Genomic DNA, 19266 nt, shown 5'->3' on the forward strand with positions numbered 1-19266 from the left:
GTCCAAAAATACCAAATAAATATCAAACAATTTGAAATGTTCCGCTCAGTAACCTATGCAATTTAAATAAAAAAAATTAAATGTCATTAGTTCAAAATATCACCATATTATGTGAGGGAAGTATGTTCGTACTTTGTTTAGGCAAGAGGCAATTCACTATTTACCCATTGTTGTATCGTACACATTCTTATCAATGGCTAGGTCAATATTGCCATATTGTTAACTCACAGTAAAGGAATATACTGTATAGAATATATTGATTATTGACAGATCAATACATCCTGCTCTCTCATGGTTTTAAACTATCAACAAATAGCAATGACTACTTACATTGATGAATATTAACAAAGCTAAAATATCTTTCAGCTGAAATGCAGTTCTGACACAATATTTTTAATTTTTTATACGCTCCCATAATAACATTAGAGTGTCAACTAACACGATTTAAGACTTAATTCAATAGCACAGAATATAATAGAATGTAAATACTAAATACAGTAGGTACCTTTTTAGCTCAGTGCAGTAAGTTAAAAGTTGTATTCTGCAGTATGTTTAACTCATAGGTTCACAATATAATAAATATAAATAATACATGATGTAGATGTATACGAAAATAATATTCAATGTACATGTATATGATCACATATGAAAGAATACAGAACAATATTAAGATCTAAACCCTAAGGTTTATTCATTTTAAATTTATTAATTTACTATTAGACTATTAATTCTTAATTATTCTGAGGTACCATATCAATATATCAACAGTATATTCGTTATATTATCAGTGATAAGTGATAAGTGATAACTATAAACTGGTTAACTGATTAATTGAACTAACTATTCTATATTATATCTGTGCCGTGGACTGAACTGTCTAAACTACAAATTTACTAGGTAAAATATAACTACTACTGGAACATAATATTATAGTATTAAGTATAAAGTATGTACCAACAGATTTAAGATTTAGCCAATGTTTTTTGATCATAATAAATACTAATATAACTAATAATACCAATAGTGCCTACCTAAGATAATTATTCTGAATAGTGTAGAAATGTCGGAAACAGCAGATGTTTTTGATGATTGGTTTTTTAACTCTTTTAAAAGGTAAGAATATTTTTGATAAACTTAATTTATAAACAACTTTTTAAATATAATAAATACCTATTGTAATTTGACTGATTGATATAATTTTTTAAAACAAGGTATCATAAGCTGCAAATGTTTGGTGTGGATAAACCTGTATTTTCAATGGAATTGAGTTGTAATTCATCAGTGTGTTTAGCATGTGAAAAACCAGGAGAAAAAGGTTTTGAAGTATTAAATTTGGAACTTCCAAACAAGCTTTACCAAATTGAAAATGAACATGATTCAATAAGCACGAGTAGGGATTTGAAAATCAAATGTGGCACTTTAACTGATAATCGATTAATAGATGTAAACAAAATTTATAAGTATTTTGGTAACTATATTATTATCATTGAAGTTAAATATTTAAATAAGTATAATAATTTATCATTTATTATTTTAATAGATGAAAACTCTCTTTGGAAAATCTAAAGTAATTTTGTCTGAAGAAGGAGTTGGTAAAGTGTCGATATATGAAATGGATCCCCATAAATCAGGCAAGTATTCAAAATTTGAGTTATCTGTTATTAGATATGTCATAGAGTATACTCTATGAGGTATGTATCTTCTTAAAAATATCAAGTTGTTCAGTTGTCTTATAAATAACATCCATTACATATTTTTAGATCAAATGATTTCATTAGTGAATATTGATAGTAAAGTGGAGAATGCACATTTAGCTGTTGATTGTACAACTGATACCTTAATAATTTGGGGAAAAGAAAATGCAAGTCATACAGGTTGTGTATTTAACATTGAAAACAGTAAGAAAATGCTCATGATCAAAGATGTGACCAATGACCCAGCATGCATTTATACACCACAATTCATTTCTACAAATGAATTGGTTGTTCAAAATTCAGAAAACGGTTCATTTGATCTGTATGATTTAACTAGTGGTCAGCATTTGGAAAAAATTCATTTACCTGGTTAGTATTTGGATGTACAACACAATTGTTGGTAATTTAAATACATTTATCGTGAAACTTAATTTTTATTTATTTAATTTTTTTTTTATTGTAAGAAAAACCCTCTATTACATGGGCCATTGGGTTTATTGTTTTTACTTTTAGGTAGACAACTTATTCCTAGTACTGTTCTTGAAAATACAAAATACTTTTTCTGAAATTCGTATTATTAATCATTTGTTAAAGTTTATCATATAGAACCAAATTCCCTTTTTCATTTATTTTAAATCATTTTAATCTTATTTACTAGTATTTTGTTGGCAGGTAAATAACTTAAAGTTAGTTAATTATCTACGGTTTTTTTTTAAACAATTTTTCTTTACAAAAATAAGAATGTATAAATTATTGTAAAAAAAAAATCTAGTGTGCACATCTATTGAAGCATATTTCTCATATAAAAATAAATAAAATATTGATATACATTTTTTAACTATGCGTTTTATGTATCAAATTCTAAATTGTATTTTTTAACATAGGTGGTCTAATTTATGAATAATTAAACATTACAATTACATAACAGAATTAGGATTTTAAAGTTTAGTAAATTTTATTTTATTTTTAGTTGTATCTTTCTATATTTTTCCAATGTTCAGAGTATGAAAATATATTATAATATTATGTTATGATTGATATCGGTGAGATTAATTAAATAATAATAAAAAGGAAAGATCCTACTCAAAATATATAAAATATAAATAAAAGTACATAACCCAACTGCAGTCTTGTCCCTACTACTGTATATAATTCATTATACCTAATTAAACATATTTTTATCTTTCAGAGTCTGATAGTTATGCAAAATGGTTTTTAAACACTGCATACACAAGTTCTAAAGAAACAACAACATTCAATTTAACATTAATTTCTAATTCTGGAACCTTACTTACATATGATTTGAGAAATTGTAAGACTCCGACAATCTATCAAAGAGAATTGTTTACAAAGTGTAATAACAATATAAACATAAATCTTGACCCTACTAATTCAAAAAATTATGCTGTTAGCGGATTTGATGGTAATGTGTATATAATAAAAGAATCTAATTGTCATACAAACATGATACACAAGTTTAAACATGAGGGACATATGTTCACTGAAGATGAAGATTTGTGTCAAAATACAATTACAAGCAGTACATTGTGGTTACCGATGTGTGGACGTAACACACTGTTATCGGCTGCAATTGATGGATCAATTCAAGGATGGCAATATATTTCATAAAATACATATACAATAATAATTATATTTTAATTTTGTACAAAAGTCTGATATATTTAAGTATTCTATTAACAATTGGTAAATTTAAAATAGAATTAAATTATATTAAACGTCTAAATTATTTTTTGAATTTAATTGTTGCCAAACACAACATGTATTATCTTTAGAAGCCGTCAAAATTGTATCACCTAGGTAGTTCATTAAAACTGAGAATACGTGATCACTATGCCCTTTTAATTCTTGTAAACATTCTCCAGTTTCTGTATCCCAAAACTTAGAACTATGGTCTTGTGATGCGGTGAGCAGATGATGTCCAGCAGGTTCCCAAAAAACCTGAAATCAAAATAGGATAATTATTGTATTTTATTGAATTTAGGTTTTTCAGATAAATTTAATAGGTGTACTTTTGTGACTTCTCCTGTGTGTTCAATCATTGCGGATATCAAGTCGCCACTGCTTACATCCCAGATGCAAGCACTACAGTCGCTGCTCGCCGTAGCCACTCGACGACCAACTGAATCAAAACAAATGTCTAGCACCTATACAACAATTGCACTTTACAATATTGTTGGTTATCTGAAACTAATAGATACAATGTTGAATATCTCACTACCTCATCTGTATGGCCGGCAATAGTGTGACGACAGCTGTCAGTCCTTCTCACATCCCACAACTTGGCCGTGCCGTCCAATGAACTGCTGGCGATTGCTCTGCAACTGAAGTCGTAGTGACAGGAAGTCAATTCAGCAGTGTGGCCGTATAATGTTGATGTACATCTATGGATAGTTATATAAAATGGTCTACATCACAAAGCTTTAAATCCAAATGAACACAAGCTAATCATTATTACTCAATTACAATTTTTAGTATTAAATTAATACAAACTCATATAAATTTATGAATAAATGAATTAAATAAAAATCCACTTTAAGGGATCAAGTCTTAATGCTGTTTATTTGGTTTATTGTGTGCACGGCTACAATAATAATAATATGTTTTAATATTTTGTATAGCTTGTGATGCCTGCTGGTTAGGTGCTAGTAAAAAGCAATAATATTTTTTCAAAATAATTTAAACTACAGAATATGTATTAAGTATTATATATTATCTTAGATTCTGAAAAGAATAATAAATGTATTGATTCTACAATTATATCAGCTACTATCTGCTTTTATTTTAATCTTAGTCGGTTTGTGGAACTTGTGTCTTGTGTTGTAGGCGTGTAGGTAGCGTGCTTACTGGTGTTGACTTAACTATTTGTATTCAATTTATTTAAAAATAACAATAGATATAAATATTGATGAACTTTCCACCAAAGAAATGAAACTTGATTTTTTATAATACCTAAATTTAAAGTTTTTTCTATTTTTGGCCGAACAAAAATAATCAATGCGATGTAGAATGTACCAGGTACATTGTAGGTACATACTAAAAATAATGATTTATTGTGTCAGTTCGTATTCAATGTAGAATGTCATGTACCTACAATATAAAGGTGAGGTTTTCAAAATATGCTCTGCAGTCCGTGGATTCGCAATACTGCCATGGTAGGTACCTATCACGAATTAAGATAATTAAGTATATCTTAATTCGTGGTACCTATTGACCTAATCTATAGCGGCAAAGTGCTCTCTAGACATATCCAAGTTAAATTACCATAAAATAAGATTTGGTTTATCATGTTTATTTTATTACTAATAAATCGCAAATTTTGTTTTATACCTATAGTCGAATGTTCAAACGATGTAAGATGCCGATTGGATGAAAGGATAATATATTGATTTTATCGTAATTATGTCGTTTATGATTATTATATAGGTAATAAAGAAACAAATTAATGAGCAATCTTTTTCTGTATCATTATTCATGAATTAAGTGTGTATATTTTATGAGCATTCAAAATATTTAAAGCTTCATAGAATATTTTTAGCAACATAAAGGCTGTATGAGCAAAATAGTTGAGGACCACTGCTATCAGCATATATCTAGTAAGAAAGTATTAGAAACCTAAAAGGGTTGTAAGTGATTCAATACCAAATTCCTTCGCTTAAACAATTTCTCAATAGGTACGCCGTCTAATTGTAATACCTATGTCCTATATGATGTGGGTAGGTACTAGGTAGCATGGGCGCCCATAGGTAACATTTTAGGGGGGGGGGGTCAAAATAAAAAATGTCGGTAATAAGGTTAGGTTAGTGGTGATATTTATTGAGCTACGAGTTCATAATATTTTTTTCCGGGGGGGGGCAAGTGCCCTGTCTTGCCCCCCCCCCAAATGGGCGATCATGCTAGGTAGGTATACCCAGATTTTTGGCAAAAATTAGTTGAGCCACTTAAAACTACGGTCTTGGTGCCTTACTTCGAGGTCTGATAAGTCACCTATACCCAATGACGTGATGAGTGACTCATCCCAGAGTAGATGGTATAGCCGGGTATATATCTTTATAATATAGTATATTATTCTATTGTACGTGTGTATGTCACTGAACTCCTAAACGGCTGGACCGATTTGAATGAATTGTTTTGTATGCGTTTGGGTGACGCCCCGGATGGTTTAAATTCACAATATTGGACCCGGGCCCCGGGGAGTTGCTCAAACAGGAATCTTAAGATTTACGAAAGAAATATTTTGATTGTATACGGTTGCTATTGGTTATAGGAGAAATATAAATGTATTTAGTAAAGATTGGTTGCCTGCAATGGTTCATCGGGCAGATCAGATATAAGCATGCATACAAATATACAGTTGAATTTTCGCACATTGCCTACCAAGGTGAGTGAGTTGCACTTATAGCCGCTCATCGGCGGGTCCGCAATAAAAATAAAAATAAAACATATTATTTATGTAAAGTACTCATCAAGTGGGGTCTGCAATCCGCAGCAGGTAGGCATAATATTATAGGTACCTACTCTGCTGCTCGCATTATCACCATCGAGTCTCATATAAATAGTTGGCATTTTTAACGGGCAACAAAGTGCAGATCAATAGCTGATCCCGTACCTAGACTGCTACACTGCTACAGTGCTACTAGCTGGTATAGCCAGGTATATATATGTGTATACCTATGTGGCTATGTAATATATAGGTACACTTGAAATCTATGCTATAAGTACAGTGATTTTATTAGACTTTAGAGTTAAGTTAGGCATTGTAATATATAGTATAGATTTACAATCCACCGGATAGTATGCATGTGCGATGACATTATGACAATACCTATGACATAATATACCTATTAACTATTGAGTAATATCTTTAGAAATGTTGTCACAGTCGTCCATCATTGAGACTCTCACAGTCTACCTTAGGTACCTAACCAGATCATAAGTTTATAACCGGATATAGGTATTATATGTATATCAATTATTATTCCGGTATTCAGGTTATACAAAATCGAAATTCCATAAGAAGATAACCTTCACCAAAACTAGTAAGTAAATATAATATAGGTAATAAAAAAACTAATCCTAATGGCTAATACTGCTAATAGGTACTGACAAAAACTTACTGCATAGGGCATTAACTACTAGCTAGTGGCTAAGTACTCCTACTTTATTCTAGCTGAGGCACCAAATATGTATAGGTAATAACTAATAGCCAATATAGAAACGGAAATAAATCAATTATTGATAGTTACCTACTAAATCTACGTATTATTATTTTTATGTTATAAACTTATAAACCATAAACCTATTGCTTTGTGAAAATATGGTAGGTATCGCCGTATCGGTATCAACACAACTACATATATTTTTTTCTTTTTAAAAAATTGAGGAGTTTTTGATATTAAATAGTTACCTATATCAAAAACTTTAGCCATTATAGTTAATTTGTTTGTGGAGTTTAGATACTAAAACCTTTCGAGGGGCTTGATTACGTTCTAGGTAGGGCTTAAGCCCGCCCAAGTCCCCCCCCCCATATCTACCTACGAACTAGGTACTGTAATAGCAGCTCAAACAAACTTAACATCTATTATATAAGCTTGAATAATTGTCATTCTATTTTCTATATTTAGTATGTATCATACTATAATATGCTTATGATGTACTATATTATTTGGTCAAATTATTAGTTATCAACTTATCAACGATTACTGCGTATATCGGACAGGGGTACCAGGTATACAGTCGATTGGTTGTATGCAATTGATCGCGGTAAAAAAACGAAAGTCTGAAATTGGTCATTTGGTAAATTTGTTGTAAAATAAAAAAGTAATAAATTGTACCTATTGGCTATTTATATTAATATTTTAAAATTAGAAACTAAATAGGTACCTAAATAAAAAAATAAAACTTAAATTAAAATTATTGAGGTGTAATACAATAATAATATAGTAAATTAATATAGAAAAAATATGAGAGAAGTAATTTGTGGTAATTTTTTTCAAAAAATGTTACCTATATTTTATGTAAAAAAAATGGGTAAGTACAATGTACCTATATATATAATGTGTAATATGAAAATATAAATTTATATTTATAAGTTATGACTTATGAGCAATGAGCATGAAATGTTTTTCTATATTAAATATAATTTCTTTCTTTCTTTTTTGGGGGGATTTCTACTCCAATATTGTATTGGACCTTTTTAAGGCAATGTAGCTTTTTTTCTTTTTTTACATACAGGTAAGTATAGAGCTATACATTTTCAAAGAATTGGGTGAAAAGAGTTAAAAGTAGATGAAAATCTGTTCAAAATAATGCGTTTCCTGAATTATTGGTCTTTGATAGACACAGATATCAGATACGTCATACGTGTGTGGCCTTGTTCGTCGATTTTATGCATTCATCTTGCAAATTATAGCAATCTCCCAAATTTCAATTGAAAGTTTAGAATTGTTGTTCATTTCATCAATCTGTATATTTCTTCAAAATATATGAGTAATCGCGATAAATCAGATTCAAGGTCTAGGTATAAAACGGTGTGTAAACGAATGTTTAAAATATCTAACAACAGATTCAACAGGGACATAATATTATAACAATATGCTAAAGTGTTTTTTTTATTTCAAAAGTGATAATGACTACCGCGTGAATTTATTTTGATTTTCATACCACTAAATTATATTTTGAAGCATTCATCGCCGTAATTTTAAAATTTAACAGAGTATACTTTTTAGTTAAGTTGTATTTTTTTATAATTATCTTAGCCTACTCCTTTAAATTTTGCTGTTGCTTTTCTTGTTTCAATGTTGGCCATATCGTACATGTAATCATGGGAAATCTGGGCTGAATGCTTACTTAAAATGGAAAATTTATTTGAATGTAGGTATTCAAGCTTCACATTTATTTTAAAAGTTGACGACACATTTCCATACAATTTTTTTGTTATCTCTTTTTACATTCAAAATTATATAAATATCAATCATGCACGAGCATGTCTTTGTCTCTTTTACTTTTTATAAAATTAAGAGGCATATTATTTTTGAATTGACCATTGCATACAAATACAAATATAAAATACGGTAAGTACCTATACTGCATTCAACACTAGTCTAATGTTTGGATATACAAATACAGTATACCTATTATAGTCTTATAGACACCTATAAGTAATATATACAGTAAAGAACATTGTTTGAATTTCAGATTAACGACATGCTGATGTAATTGAAATCTCAATATAATCTTCTATAGCAATGATTGTTGACTGTTGTACATTCATAAAACCTACATAGTACATGCCTTTTTTAACTAAAAGGCTTGGAAATTATCAACCTAGATTAACACTCAACAAATTTATATCACGACCAACTAACTATGGATACGACTAATTATTAACGTCAACTCACTCGGCAGTGCGGACATCCCAAATCTTGATTGTATTGTCGAATGAACCAGTAATCACCGTCGACCCATCGCCGTCAAACTGATTGACCACCACTTCGCCAGTATGTCCCCTCAAGGTGGCAACGTTTTGACCTATGAATAGTGGAAACGTGCATATTGTAGGTATACGCAAGTAAACTAATAGTTATTTTATATTTATCTATAATTCTATATGTAATATTTAATTACTAATATTATGTACCAAAAAAATAAATAATATAGATACCTACGATGACATCTAGCCACTTAGGGACGGATTTTGGATTAGACTTTATAGTTTATATATAGGTTTAGGTACTACTAGTACCACACTAACTATTAATAAGTAATAACAGCTAGATTTCAACAGATTCTTTGATACTCTCGCTGTGTAAATATACACTCTTTTGGATATTAGTCCGTATAGACTGCATCCCTAATCCCTTAATCATAATTTGGGTCACGACGAGGCTTCTTCTCTATAGCTATATATGGGTAGTTCCTTAGTCTAAATTACAGGAAACAGTGCAACACTGACCTGTAACGGCGCTGAATAGCTTGGTCGTTTGGTCCATTGACGAAGTGGCCACTGTCTGCGTGGGCTGGCAAGCGGCCACCGCGACTACCTCTGCCGAATGTCCACGCATGGTACATAAACATTCATCTCCGTTGTCCAGCGACCATATCCGCGCCGTTTTGTCAAACGATCCGGTCAGCACCCTAGACAAATTGAGTTTGGTTCAAATGTTCACTCACACACATCTTCGCAGCTTTGTTCGGTGGGAGTGCCAATGCTTGACCCTAAGGCGTGTGTGTATGTCTAGGAGACGTTTGCGCCTGCATAGATGATTTTAAGAGCAGGTGCCTATATTATAGCGTCCAGGGTGTCTTTGTACAGAGTGATTCATGAAATTTATCACATACCGCTCAGACCCTAGCTGTAGTTATAGTGCAAGAGCTATTATATTATGTATCGAGTATACTGCCATAAAATAATGACCCTGCATATGGAGTCATAGAGATATAATAGTTATGATGTTATGGATTGTAATGGATGTATATTCAGCAGGTCTTGTACCACCCCTCTTCACTGGTTACAAGTCACTTAAGCACATGGCTCCATGGGAGTATCGATGCTTGCTATAATCACTTCCATGTGGTACCATCGGAAAATGGTGGTACTAACCTTTCCGCGATGGCCAATGACACAACGTACACCGCGTTCTCGTGACCGACGAGTGTAGACGTCTCCTCGCCCGTCCGGGTGTTCCAAATCTTGCACGTCCGGTCGTAGCTTCCGGTTGCGCAACTGCAGTACACGCGCAAATTCAGTTATTCATGTTTCTATTCTATGTATTTTGGCTAAAGACCGAAATATGCCAATGCGCAAGTAAGTATTACGGAGTACGGAGTAAGATTAATTTAGCATGTGGTTTGTAGGTACATAATATTATTATGATTTATTGCTATACAAGCCCAGGCGGCGTTGAATATAGGCAATATTATGTGCTTCAAAATAGAACATTTTCTAGTTTGTGTAAATTTTATAATTCAAGAGTGAGGAAAATGTCGGAATGTTGGGCAGTGGACAATACAAATGAACAGACTAACAGAGAGTGAGTGTATATCACAGATATATTATAAACATGAAATTTCGATTAATACATTTTTTTTCTTTTCATTTTCTATTTATTTATTTATTTTTTTTATTTTCTACAATACACCTGTTTCGATGAACTTTTGTTTCATAAAACATTTGTACCAATAGACTTTGTTCCATGAATATTTGTTCCTAACTATAAACCTTATATCGTATAGTACTGAGGCAAGTATTCATGAGTTGAGATAACGAGGTTAGAATGCCAACCTTTAGAAGAGCTATATGTTTTAGAATTAAAACATTTAGAATACAGACATTTAGAAATATTTATTTTATTAATTTACAAATAAAAATATGTAAAATATGAAAATTCCTAATTACATTTAACTCTGAGGTTCATCATGTACCTAGATAAAACCTATTTAAAAAATAAAATTGTATGTTTAGTTTATTGATTTAAATCATGAACGAAGTCATATATATATAGTAGGTATATCTAAAGATTTAATGATGGCTACTTAGGTGGGTACCTATTACTTACTGCTTACTAGGTTTGCGATTGCAATCAAATATCATACATTTAATATTTGAATCTATTTATTTATATTTATATTATAAAATGAATTCAATTACCTACATACCTAAGTGGCACAAATTATAATTGCAATACTAAAATATGCATCATTTTACTGTTTTAGTAAACTAATGGTTTCCTATTTTTTGCTTTAAAGTATTACACAGGCAATGGTAAGTTTTAACGCGCTATAGAAATAATACAATATAAAAAAAAAGTATAAAATATATCAGAATAAACTAATATAAAAATATTGTTCGGAATAGAAGATACGTTATGAAATAAAATAAGACAAGTACCAACATACGCTGTAAGATTTTAAGGAAATAACGTTTTGAAAAAAAAATGATAATATAACCACAGAACAATACCTAAATAAATAAATATATTAAGTTTTCTATAGAAGGAACACTGAACTAGGCTGAATTAAATTGTTTATTTTCTTTATTATTTATTAATGACAACTTGCATTTATAACCATTTTATATTATAAATTACTAATAATACATACACATAGATTTATTTTGATGATCATTATTTTTTGATTTTAGTAATATATAAAACTACTGTCTTCAGTTTTTTGTTTTAACTTGTTTTAAACATTATACTTATGATTTTTTTATTATTCTAATAGTAGGTACTTTTTAGTATTTTAAATAGATAATTACCAAAAACAAACATCAAATATCTATGATAATATGATGAAATTTATTCCGATTTTGGACAAAACAAAAAAAAAAACTACCTATTCAAATACATTTTTTTAAATATGTTGGAATTATATCGTACCTATTTGTTTACTCTCTCTGGTCCAAGCGCAAAATAGACAAAACGCATTTACGCAGAATTGTTTTTTCTGTTTTTTAAGTAATCTTAGAGTAAAATCACCCATTACAAAAAATATAGAGAATAATATTTTTGAGGGAATGACACATCAATTTGTCTAAATATTGTCTTAAAACAATTTAAACGTAATTTAAATGTAGGTACAACATTTTTTTTTTGTTTATATTGAAAGTTGAATACAAAGTAAAATAACAATAAAATATAAAATCGATATCAAAAATATTATTCTATATCTTTTTTGGATTGGATGATTTTAGTCTAGTCTCTAAGATTACTTAAAAAACATAGAAAAATGTTTCTGCGTAAATGCGTTTTGTCTATGTTCGTCTACTGTTAACAACAATAATAAACGGCATAATAACGTCATGGACAGTGAGACATTTTTCCTGCTATGATCCATTTGTAAGTCGTAACGTACCTACTGGAAAAAAATTAAGTTGGAAATGATACGCTTTGAAAAACAATAGCAGTGTTGATCGATTTCTCTCTATTTTTTCAATATCTACCTTCAAATGTCTAACTCGATTTTACCAAAACAAGCGATGTAACACAATTTGGAATTTGTGTATAATCACCTCAGTTCATCTTGATTGGATATGGTTTGCTTCTACAATCTTTTTAAATGAGCATTTTAATTAAAAATAATATTTAAATTATCAAAAATTTATTTTTTAATTCATTTTTTCAAAAACGTATTTTTTAACAAATTTACTTTTTAGTATTAAATTTTTTATACAACCAAAATCATTACTGATTTTTGTCCAATCAATATTTTAATTTTTTTTTAAACTTAACATAATTTGCAGGTACCTATAGGTACCTTATATAGTAAATATTTAATAAAAGCTGCTTTCTTAAAATTGAGGACAATTTACAGTTTCTCCTTCAAGCACTAGCTATTAGGTAGACCGTATTTATATCTTATATAAGAGGATTATGCATTCATTTTTTTAGATAGGTACCTCATACCTAATTTTAAATTATATTTACTCACATATCTCCGACTTTGTCAATGGATACATTTGTTATTGGTAACAAATGGCCACTGCTCAGAGTCTTGTCAACATTGAAAGATGGAACACGGACATTGTCCCAGTTGTTGAACGATGTTTTATCTTTAAGTTTTTGCAAGATTGTTTCCAGTTGAGGCAGTATTTTTGGAGTGATCAATGGTTCATCGCTCGCAATTCGAGCGGCTAGTTTTTCTACATTTGTCCTATTTTCAAAATGTAATACTTAATAAATTTAAATGTCAATAAGTGTTGTAACTGTCCATGTTAACATTTTTATTTCTGGTACCGTATTAATTTTAAACTTACTCTTGTTCAATATCAAACAAATTCAAAATCTTTTGCTTTGTTTTGTTTTGTTTTTGATATTCAAAAACAATACCTATAAAAAAAATTTACATAAATATTGAAAAATATACAATTATTACATAGGTAAAAAATATTACCTGGTGGATAATATCTTATGTAAAATTTATTTAATTTCATATAAATCTTATTATTAAAAGTAAGTACATTGCTTAAATTGTTCAATTGAACATAACATTTGCCGCATAAGGCTTTTTTGATGTTGCCATAGTTACATACAATGTTGGATCTAAATGTTATTGATTTTGAGCATTTCGTCAAAAACATACCTTTATAATCAATAATGATAGTTTTAGTTTTATACTTGGTACTTGTTACTATAGTTTTTATCAGTATTTTTGAATAGCGACTAATTAATAACACTCAACTTTGACACTATATAGTAGGTATATAATTTTTAAAAACAATGATTACAAGATGTATTATGCTAACAATGTATTATAATATATATATTTTTAAATTAAAACAAAAATAAAATTTCATAATAATTATATATGAATAATCATAATGACAAAATATATATACATTTAATTAACTAGATGAATTTACACACTTAAAATGTTTAAAAAGAATTTTTCATGGAGGGGAAGATTAGATTTTTAATTAATTTCAATATTATTTAATTAGTCAATGTCACTTAATTATAAAATATATACAGTTTTGTTAATACAAAAAAATGTACTACATTTTCATTAAAAATAAAATAATGTTCAATCAAAGAATTAACAGCATTCAACCGGTTTGTAAGGTTGAACAAAAATAACAATTACAGCATTAAACATAGACTATAAGTATAGAACAAAATATAATAATTCACAAGTTTTAAGATTAAAAAACTTAGAATAAATCATACATAACATAGAAATAGACATTAATGACCATAATAATTTGCAATACAATTTTAAATAAAAATAAATTTTACTTAACGTATATAGCATGTATAGGAAGAAAATATTATATAATATAATTATTATTAATTGTATGTAAATGTTTCATACATTTTTCGAACATAGTGCAATGTATGATGAACAAAATATTGCACCTGAGTTAACAATCAACATGTTGATCCAAAACTATTTTACACTCTTTGCGATCTTTGCTGCTTTTTTGGCTTCATGTTTTAATGTTTTTTTAGTGTTCTGATCAGCTTCTGTCAATTCATTAAACTTTCGGGAAGCTAAAAAATGTATTAAATATCATTATTATTTTACTAGTTATATTTTTCTGTTTACATACCTGCATTCTTGCGTTTTTTGTTAGAAGTATCAGTACTTGTTGTTTTTGATTTGGATTTGATTAATCCAAATGAGGCAGATAAATTGAGACCATTAGAATTTTGGTTGCTTAAGAATTCATTTACAATCCAAGCTTGAGTAGCCAATGAGCCGATCGAACATATTAATTTAAACATGGGAGTGTTGAAGTCACGCAATTCTCCAGTGTAGGGCACACTTTTAAGACCGAACCATAGCATTGTCTGAGATAGGATTAATGTCAGTGTTTGAACAACATAGAACAACCAGTTGTACACATTTTGGGCCACTAAAAAAACATACATTCATTATTATATCAATTTCTCAATACTCAGAAGTCCCTAAAATAACTCACGTTGGACTTTTTTACTATCTTCTTCTTTCTCAGTGATATCAATCAATTTAACAGCATGTTTAGTAAATCCACAAACATAATTCAACAATAGTATTACAACGCCAATACGGTGGAAACTGAAAAGTAAACCCAACATTTAATTCATCAAATATTAATTTTGTTGTTTTCATAAGAAAGTTCTTCAAAATTACTTAGTTATGTATATGGCCGAGACAAATGCCAAGTATAATACAGAATATTTAACTCTGCTAAACATGTCCTCTTTTTTAATTTTTTGGAAATACAGTTCTGGCATAATATGTGCCCAGTAAGCAAATTGGATTATGTAAAAGAATTTTGTTGAGAACGAAAGAGCGCTGTATGGATATCCAATCCATAATGATGAAAGATCAGCCAACCAATTTCCTCTGGAAAATATATAGAACACCATTAAAAATATCTTGATAATTCTTTATACTAAATATTTTAAATAGTTTGGAAAACAATATTAATGAATAATCCATTTTAATTTAAGCAATGATTTTTACAAAATGCTTACTTTACAACAATGTCTAGTGCCCAAATCATTGAAACTGCATTGAATACAATCAGTTGTCCAGATTCATTGAATTTTGAGTTTTTTGATTTAGACAAATGCAATTTACGGCAAATTTTCTGCAAGTAAAAAAATTGATTAAATGATTAACTAATAACTACTATTTAATAATTGCAGAATTAATGTTGATTGTAGACATTAGTGGATGTGTAGGAAATAGCCTCCCCTCGGATTTTTTTTGTTAATTGGAATAAGGAATATTATTAAACTATTAAATATATAAATGCTGTATTTTGATATCTTCTGATTATTTTGTCAATACAAATTATTTAATTTAAACAATATTATGTTGAATATAAAACTGTTAAATATTATGGAAATATATCTCTAAACTATTTTTTTGTCAAACAAAATTACCGATGTTTAAGGATTATAGATTAAGGCTGGTAATATGGTAATTTTTTTTAAAGTAATGTTTTAAAGGCAATACATACAAATTGCAAACAAACACCATAAAAAAAACTATAATTTGGTCTCCCAAATAGTATTTTCAGTTACGGTATTGTAAGTACTTGTGATACCCACCCCCTTAAATGAGCTATAGATTTGCCATTTTCTGTAGTTAATATCTATTTCATAGTTTCATAAGTCACATTAAAAAAAGACTAGTGTCTTAGTTCAAAGCAAATGTTTTATTGAGATCAAACCATAAGGACTTGTTATTTTGTCTAGAGAATGATGAGCCAACTGCTTATGAGAACATGTACATTTCATAAAAGCAATATTATAACTTGGAAATTATTTGAAACTTTTAGTATCGTAAACAAACAATAAATATTGATTTTAATACCTCAGAAGTCTACACAGGTAGATAACTAAGATATACTTACATCCAAAACATATTCTTGAATGATGGCATGGAATATGATACAAATGAGGAAATAGAAGAATACAGCAAACAAATCCTTTAAACCGGTACCATATGTTTGCAAGGCGTTAGGTCCAGGAGCCTGGACATATTGCAGAGCCACAAACAATGAAGACACTGGTGAAGTCAACTGCAATGCAAATAAAAACACAATATGATATAGTAATAATAACAAAAGGGCAAAGCTCGAAGTGAGAAACTAGCGGCGGCGCCTTTCGCTCACCTGGACCATGAGACCAATGACGATGACCATGGCCACGCAGGACATGATGTCTGCATGGTTTTGAATGACGAACTCATGGCTGAGTATGGGCAAATTCTTGTTGGCGGCAGCCTTTCTGCCTTTGATTGGAGCCATTTTCGAAACGGCACTCAGCAGCTAGACAATTATCTGGGTTTGGCCACGTACGGAGACGAGACGAGACAGTTGATGAAAACGCGTCGGCAGACGAGGCTGTAAGTACGATGGTCGGCGGTCGAGTGTAACTGGTGGACTACATTGAAGATCAGAAAGCGGTCGTAGTTGTTGGCACCCGGACCTGAGTGTGTGGCAGTTGCGTTGGCTGCTTACAGGTTGCTGATGTGTCAATATAATACACCTGTCGGCGTGTGTTTACATTTTCCGTTTATTTTTTTTATTGATAACGTTGGTGGTAACTATGTGATAACCACGTATCGGTCACGGTCGTAGTGCGTTATGCGGCCACTAGATGTCATGCGCGTCATCAACTACATAATAATTTGTGGGTAATAATTAATCAATGTTAATACCTAATATGTTAATTTTGTTATTAGATATTACTACGGTCTACGGGATAATGGCACTAAGATAATCAGTAGGCGATTACTAATTAATCAATTGTTAATATGTTACCTATCACTTTTTACCATGAACTAGGATATTAGCTACCTATACTCGCGTATGCTGTATACATGACAACATATTTTTGTCATGTAGGGATAGATACGTTTGAAGGCGGGTTCCCAAGGCGCGTGGTTCGGTGAACTTGGGGCGGCGTGCTTGTTGTACCGAGTATAACACGAACTTCAATCATTCTCACGGCTCGTCACGTATTGGCGAGCCACGAGCTTAGCCGAGGCCAGAGCCAATCGGAGCTTCCTAAAAGTATTAATAATTTGCCGCCAAATTTCTCAGTTCAAAATTACTATTGCGATAGATCAGACTCAATTTTATAATCGTGCAACTGCTTATAACTTTGTATAGACATATAAATAGTAAATACATATATAAATCTACGGTATTTTGTCATGCTAAGCTGCTAGCATAGCAACAAATAGCGTTTTTATCACGCCCGTAACGAAAGTTTAGTTTTCGATGATGATTGAAGCGTTGGAAAGTGACCTTATTCCGACCAGCTTGCGGTCAAGTGGGAAGCCCCATAGTGCCGGGAGGTGAAATGGAAATCCCAAAATGTACCGAGCGTGAACTGGAAATTCCCAAAAGTGCTGTGCGTATCCCATGTACAACCAAACACTGAAATCTATACCAAGGTCCTTACCAAACATAAACATTTGGTCACATTTTATATTCATATTATAACCTCCTTCCATGACGCCTAAACATTTTTCTTTCATGAAATTTTTCTCTTTAAATAGTCTGGTTGTTGCATAGATCAATAAATCCCTGAATTACGTCTTTGCCGTAATCGATGAACTCAGATGCTTGACAAAAAATAACACGTATGGCTCTTGCGGGAAGTCAATTTCAGCGCACACGTCGCCCTCGACAGGAGTACTTAACTGAAATAGCTCAGTTTTTGCCACAGTCATTGCCACACAATGTACTATAATAAATTTATAAATATAGGTACCAACTAAGTACCTACATATTAATTAATTTATATCAGAGTTAAATTTAACTTCCAAGCATAGCGATAAATGTGTCGATTTTACAATCATGTCTATTTTGTTTTATATTATTTTTTGTGTAAATATACTTACACTATAAATACTCGAAATAGTGCTTCGTTTCTCAATTTTGCAAAGTATTTTCCAGTTGGAAAGTGAATCTGGTTGGTACTTTTATGAGTACGAAATTGAAAATTCACAAGAGATTTTAGAAGCGTCGGGAACACCAAAAAAAAGGTATAATAATTTTATCTTGGTTCTTGGTTATCTGTATTAATTAGACATTAGATGTTATTGCTTATCAATTAGCATAGTGTATAAAATGTATCTATGATTATAAGTGTGGAGCACGATTCAAGATAATATAGGTTGCACATAGGGATATTAATACCATTTTAGAAAATGGAGTTTTACATAGGTACCTGGAGACAAATGTGACAATAGTAGTTACAATTGTAATATCATGCATTATTGGTTAGGCACACAATGATAAAATAGAAACATAATATAATTTAGAAATTTAAAGCATAAATTGGGAACCTTTAGGTAAACTGAAGGCTGATCCATTTTTAAGAACAATATTTATTCTACCCCTTTAATTCGTAAATAATTATTTATTATAACTTTTATATTTGTATTAGTATAAGCATTGTTTATAAAAAAAAATATAGATGGTAATATTATTTTTAAAAAAAAACTGAAATTAAAAATTTCAGCTTAGCCGGTAAGTAGGTAGGTAGTTAAATTTTGTTTTCAAAGCAAAGAAAGTGGCATAAATCACTCAGTTTTTCAAGTTTCTATC

General features: G+C 30.3%; 3 protein-coding genes and 1 long non-coding RNA gene across 5 annotated transcripts; 1 reads left to right on the forward strand and 3 right to left on the reverse strand.

The window, feature by feature from the left end:
* Positions 1-3: 3 nt before the first annotated feature.
* LOC111036164 lies at positions 4-765 on the reverse strand. The gene is made up of 3 exons (XR_002604736.1): positions 506-765; positions 133-302; positions 4-53 (listed from the first exon to the last, which is right to left on the reverse strand). It is a non-coding gene; the product is annotated as an uncharacterized LOC111036164 (long non-coding RNA).
* Positions 766-840: 75 nt separating this feature from the next.
* LOC111036163 (WD repeat-containing protein 73-like) lies at positions 841-3393 on the forward strand. Of its 2 annotated transcripts, XM_022318088.1 has the most exons (6): positions 841-946; positions 1025-1113; positions 1212-1443; positions 1541-1631; positions 1761-2063; positions 2884-3393. In XM_022318088.1, exons 2-6 carry the CDS (start codon positions 1061-1063, stop codon positions 3321-3323), a joined length of 1119 nt encoding a protein of 372 aa, XP_022173780.1. In that variant the 5' UTR covers positions 841-946; positions 1025-1060; the 3' UTR covers positions 3324-3393. The 2 variants fall into 2 exon arrangements, with proteins under 2 accessions (XP_022173780.1, XP_022173781.1); XM_022318089.1 differs by lacking the exon at positions 1025-1113 and having other exon boundaries at positions 849-897.
* On the reverse strand, positions 3381-13733 carry LOC111036155 (dynein assembly factor with WDR repeat domains 1). The gene is made up of 9 exons (XM_022318077.1): positions 13696-13733; positions 13468-13500; positions 13143-13364; positions 10315-10437; positions 9667-9848; positions 9113-9242; positions 3934-4096; positions 3725-3859; positions 3381-3653 (listed from the first exon to the last, which is right to left on the reverse strand). The coding sequence occupies exons 1-9, from the start codon at positions 13731-13733 to the stop codon at positions 3426-3428; spliced, it is 1254 nt and encodes a 417-aa protein (XP_022173769.1). The 3' UTR covers positions 3381-3425.
* A 652-nt stretch (positions 13734-14385) lies between these two features.
* On the reverse strand, positions 14386-17191 carry LOC111036161 (translocating chain-associated membrane protein 1). Its single transcript, XM_022318087.1, has 7 exons — positions 16819-17191; positions 16558-16725; positions 15671-15786; positions 15324-15539; positions 15133-15248; positions 14761-15066; positions 14386-14701 (listed from the first exon to the last, which is right to left on the reverse strand). Exons 1-7 carry the CDS (start codon positions 16951-16953, stop codon positions 14598-14600), a joined length of 1161 nt encoding a protein of 386 aa, XP_022173779.1. The 5' UTR covers positions 16954-17191; the 3' UTR covers positions 14386-14597.
* Between the last annotated feature and the right edge of the window lie 2075 nt (positions 17192-19266).

The sequence above is a fragment of the Myzus persicae genome, unplaced genomic scaffold (genome assembly GCF_001856785.1).
Source record: "Myzus persicae strain clone G006 unplaced genomic scaffold, MPER_G0061.0, whole genome shotgun sequence".
NCBI lineage: Eukaryota > Metazoa > Arthropoda > Insecta > Hemiptera > Aphididae > Myzus > Myzus persicae.

Bases quoted from the DNA above. Each gene is read 5' to 3' on its own strand.
- LOC111036155 (XM_022318077.1), bottom strand. From the start codon at position 13,733: ATGGCAACATCAAAAAAGCCTTATGCGGCAAATGTTAT. The intron at 13,365-13,467 runs GTAAGTTTAAAA...TTTTGAAAATAG, and splicing joins TTGTTTGATATTGAACAAGA to GACAAATGTAGAAAAACTAG. The intron at 4,097-9,112 runs GTGAGTTGACGT...AACTATCCATAG, and splicing joins TGGGATGTCCGCACTGCCGA to ATGTACATCAACATTATACG.
- LOC111036163 (XM_022318088.1), top strand. From the start codon at position 1,061: ATGTCGGAAACAGCAGATGTTTTTGATGATTGGTTTTTTAACTCTTTT. The intron at 1,114-1,211 runs GTAAGAATATTT...TTTTAAAACAAG, and splicing joins TTTTTTAACTCTTTTAAAAG to GTATCATAAGCTGCAAATGT. The intron at 1,444-1,540 runs GTAAACAAAATT...TTATTTTAATAG, and splicing joins CTGATAATCGATTAATAGAT to ATGAAAACTCTCTTTGGAAA.
- LOC111036161 (XM_022318087.1), bottom strand. From the start codon at position 16,953: ATGGCTCCAATCAAAGGCAGAAAGGCTGCCGCCAACAAGAATTTGCCC. The intron at 15,787-16,557 runs GTAAGTATATCT...TTTTACTTGCAG, and splicing joins TTCAAGAATATGTTTTGGAT to AAAATTTGCCGTAAATTGCA. The intron at 15,249-15,323 runs GTAATTTTGAAG...TTTACTTTTCAG, and splicing joins TCGGCCATATACATAACTAA to TTTCCACCGTATTGGCGTTG.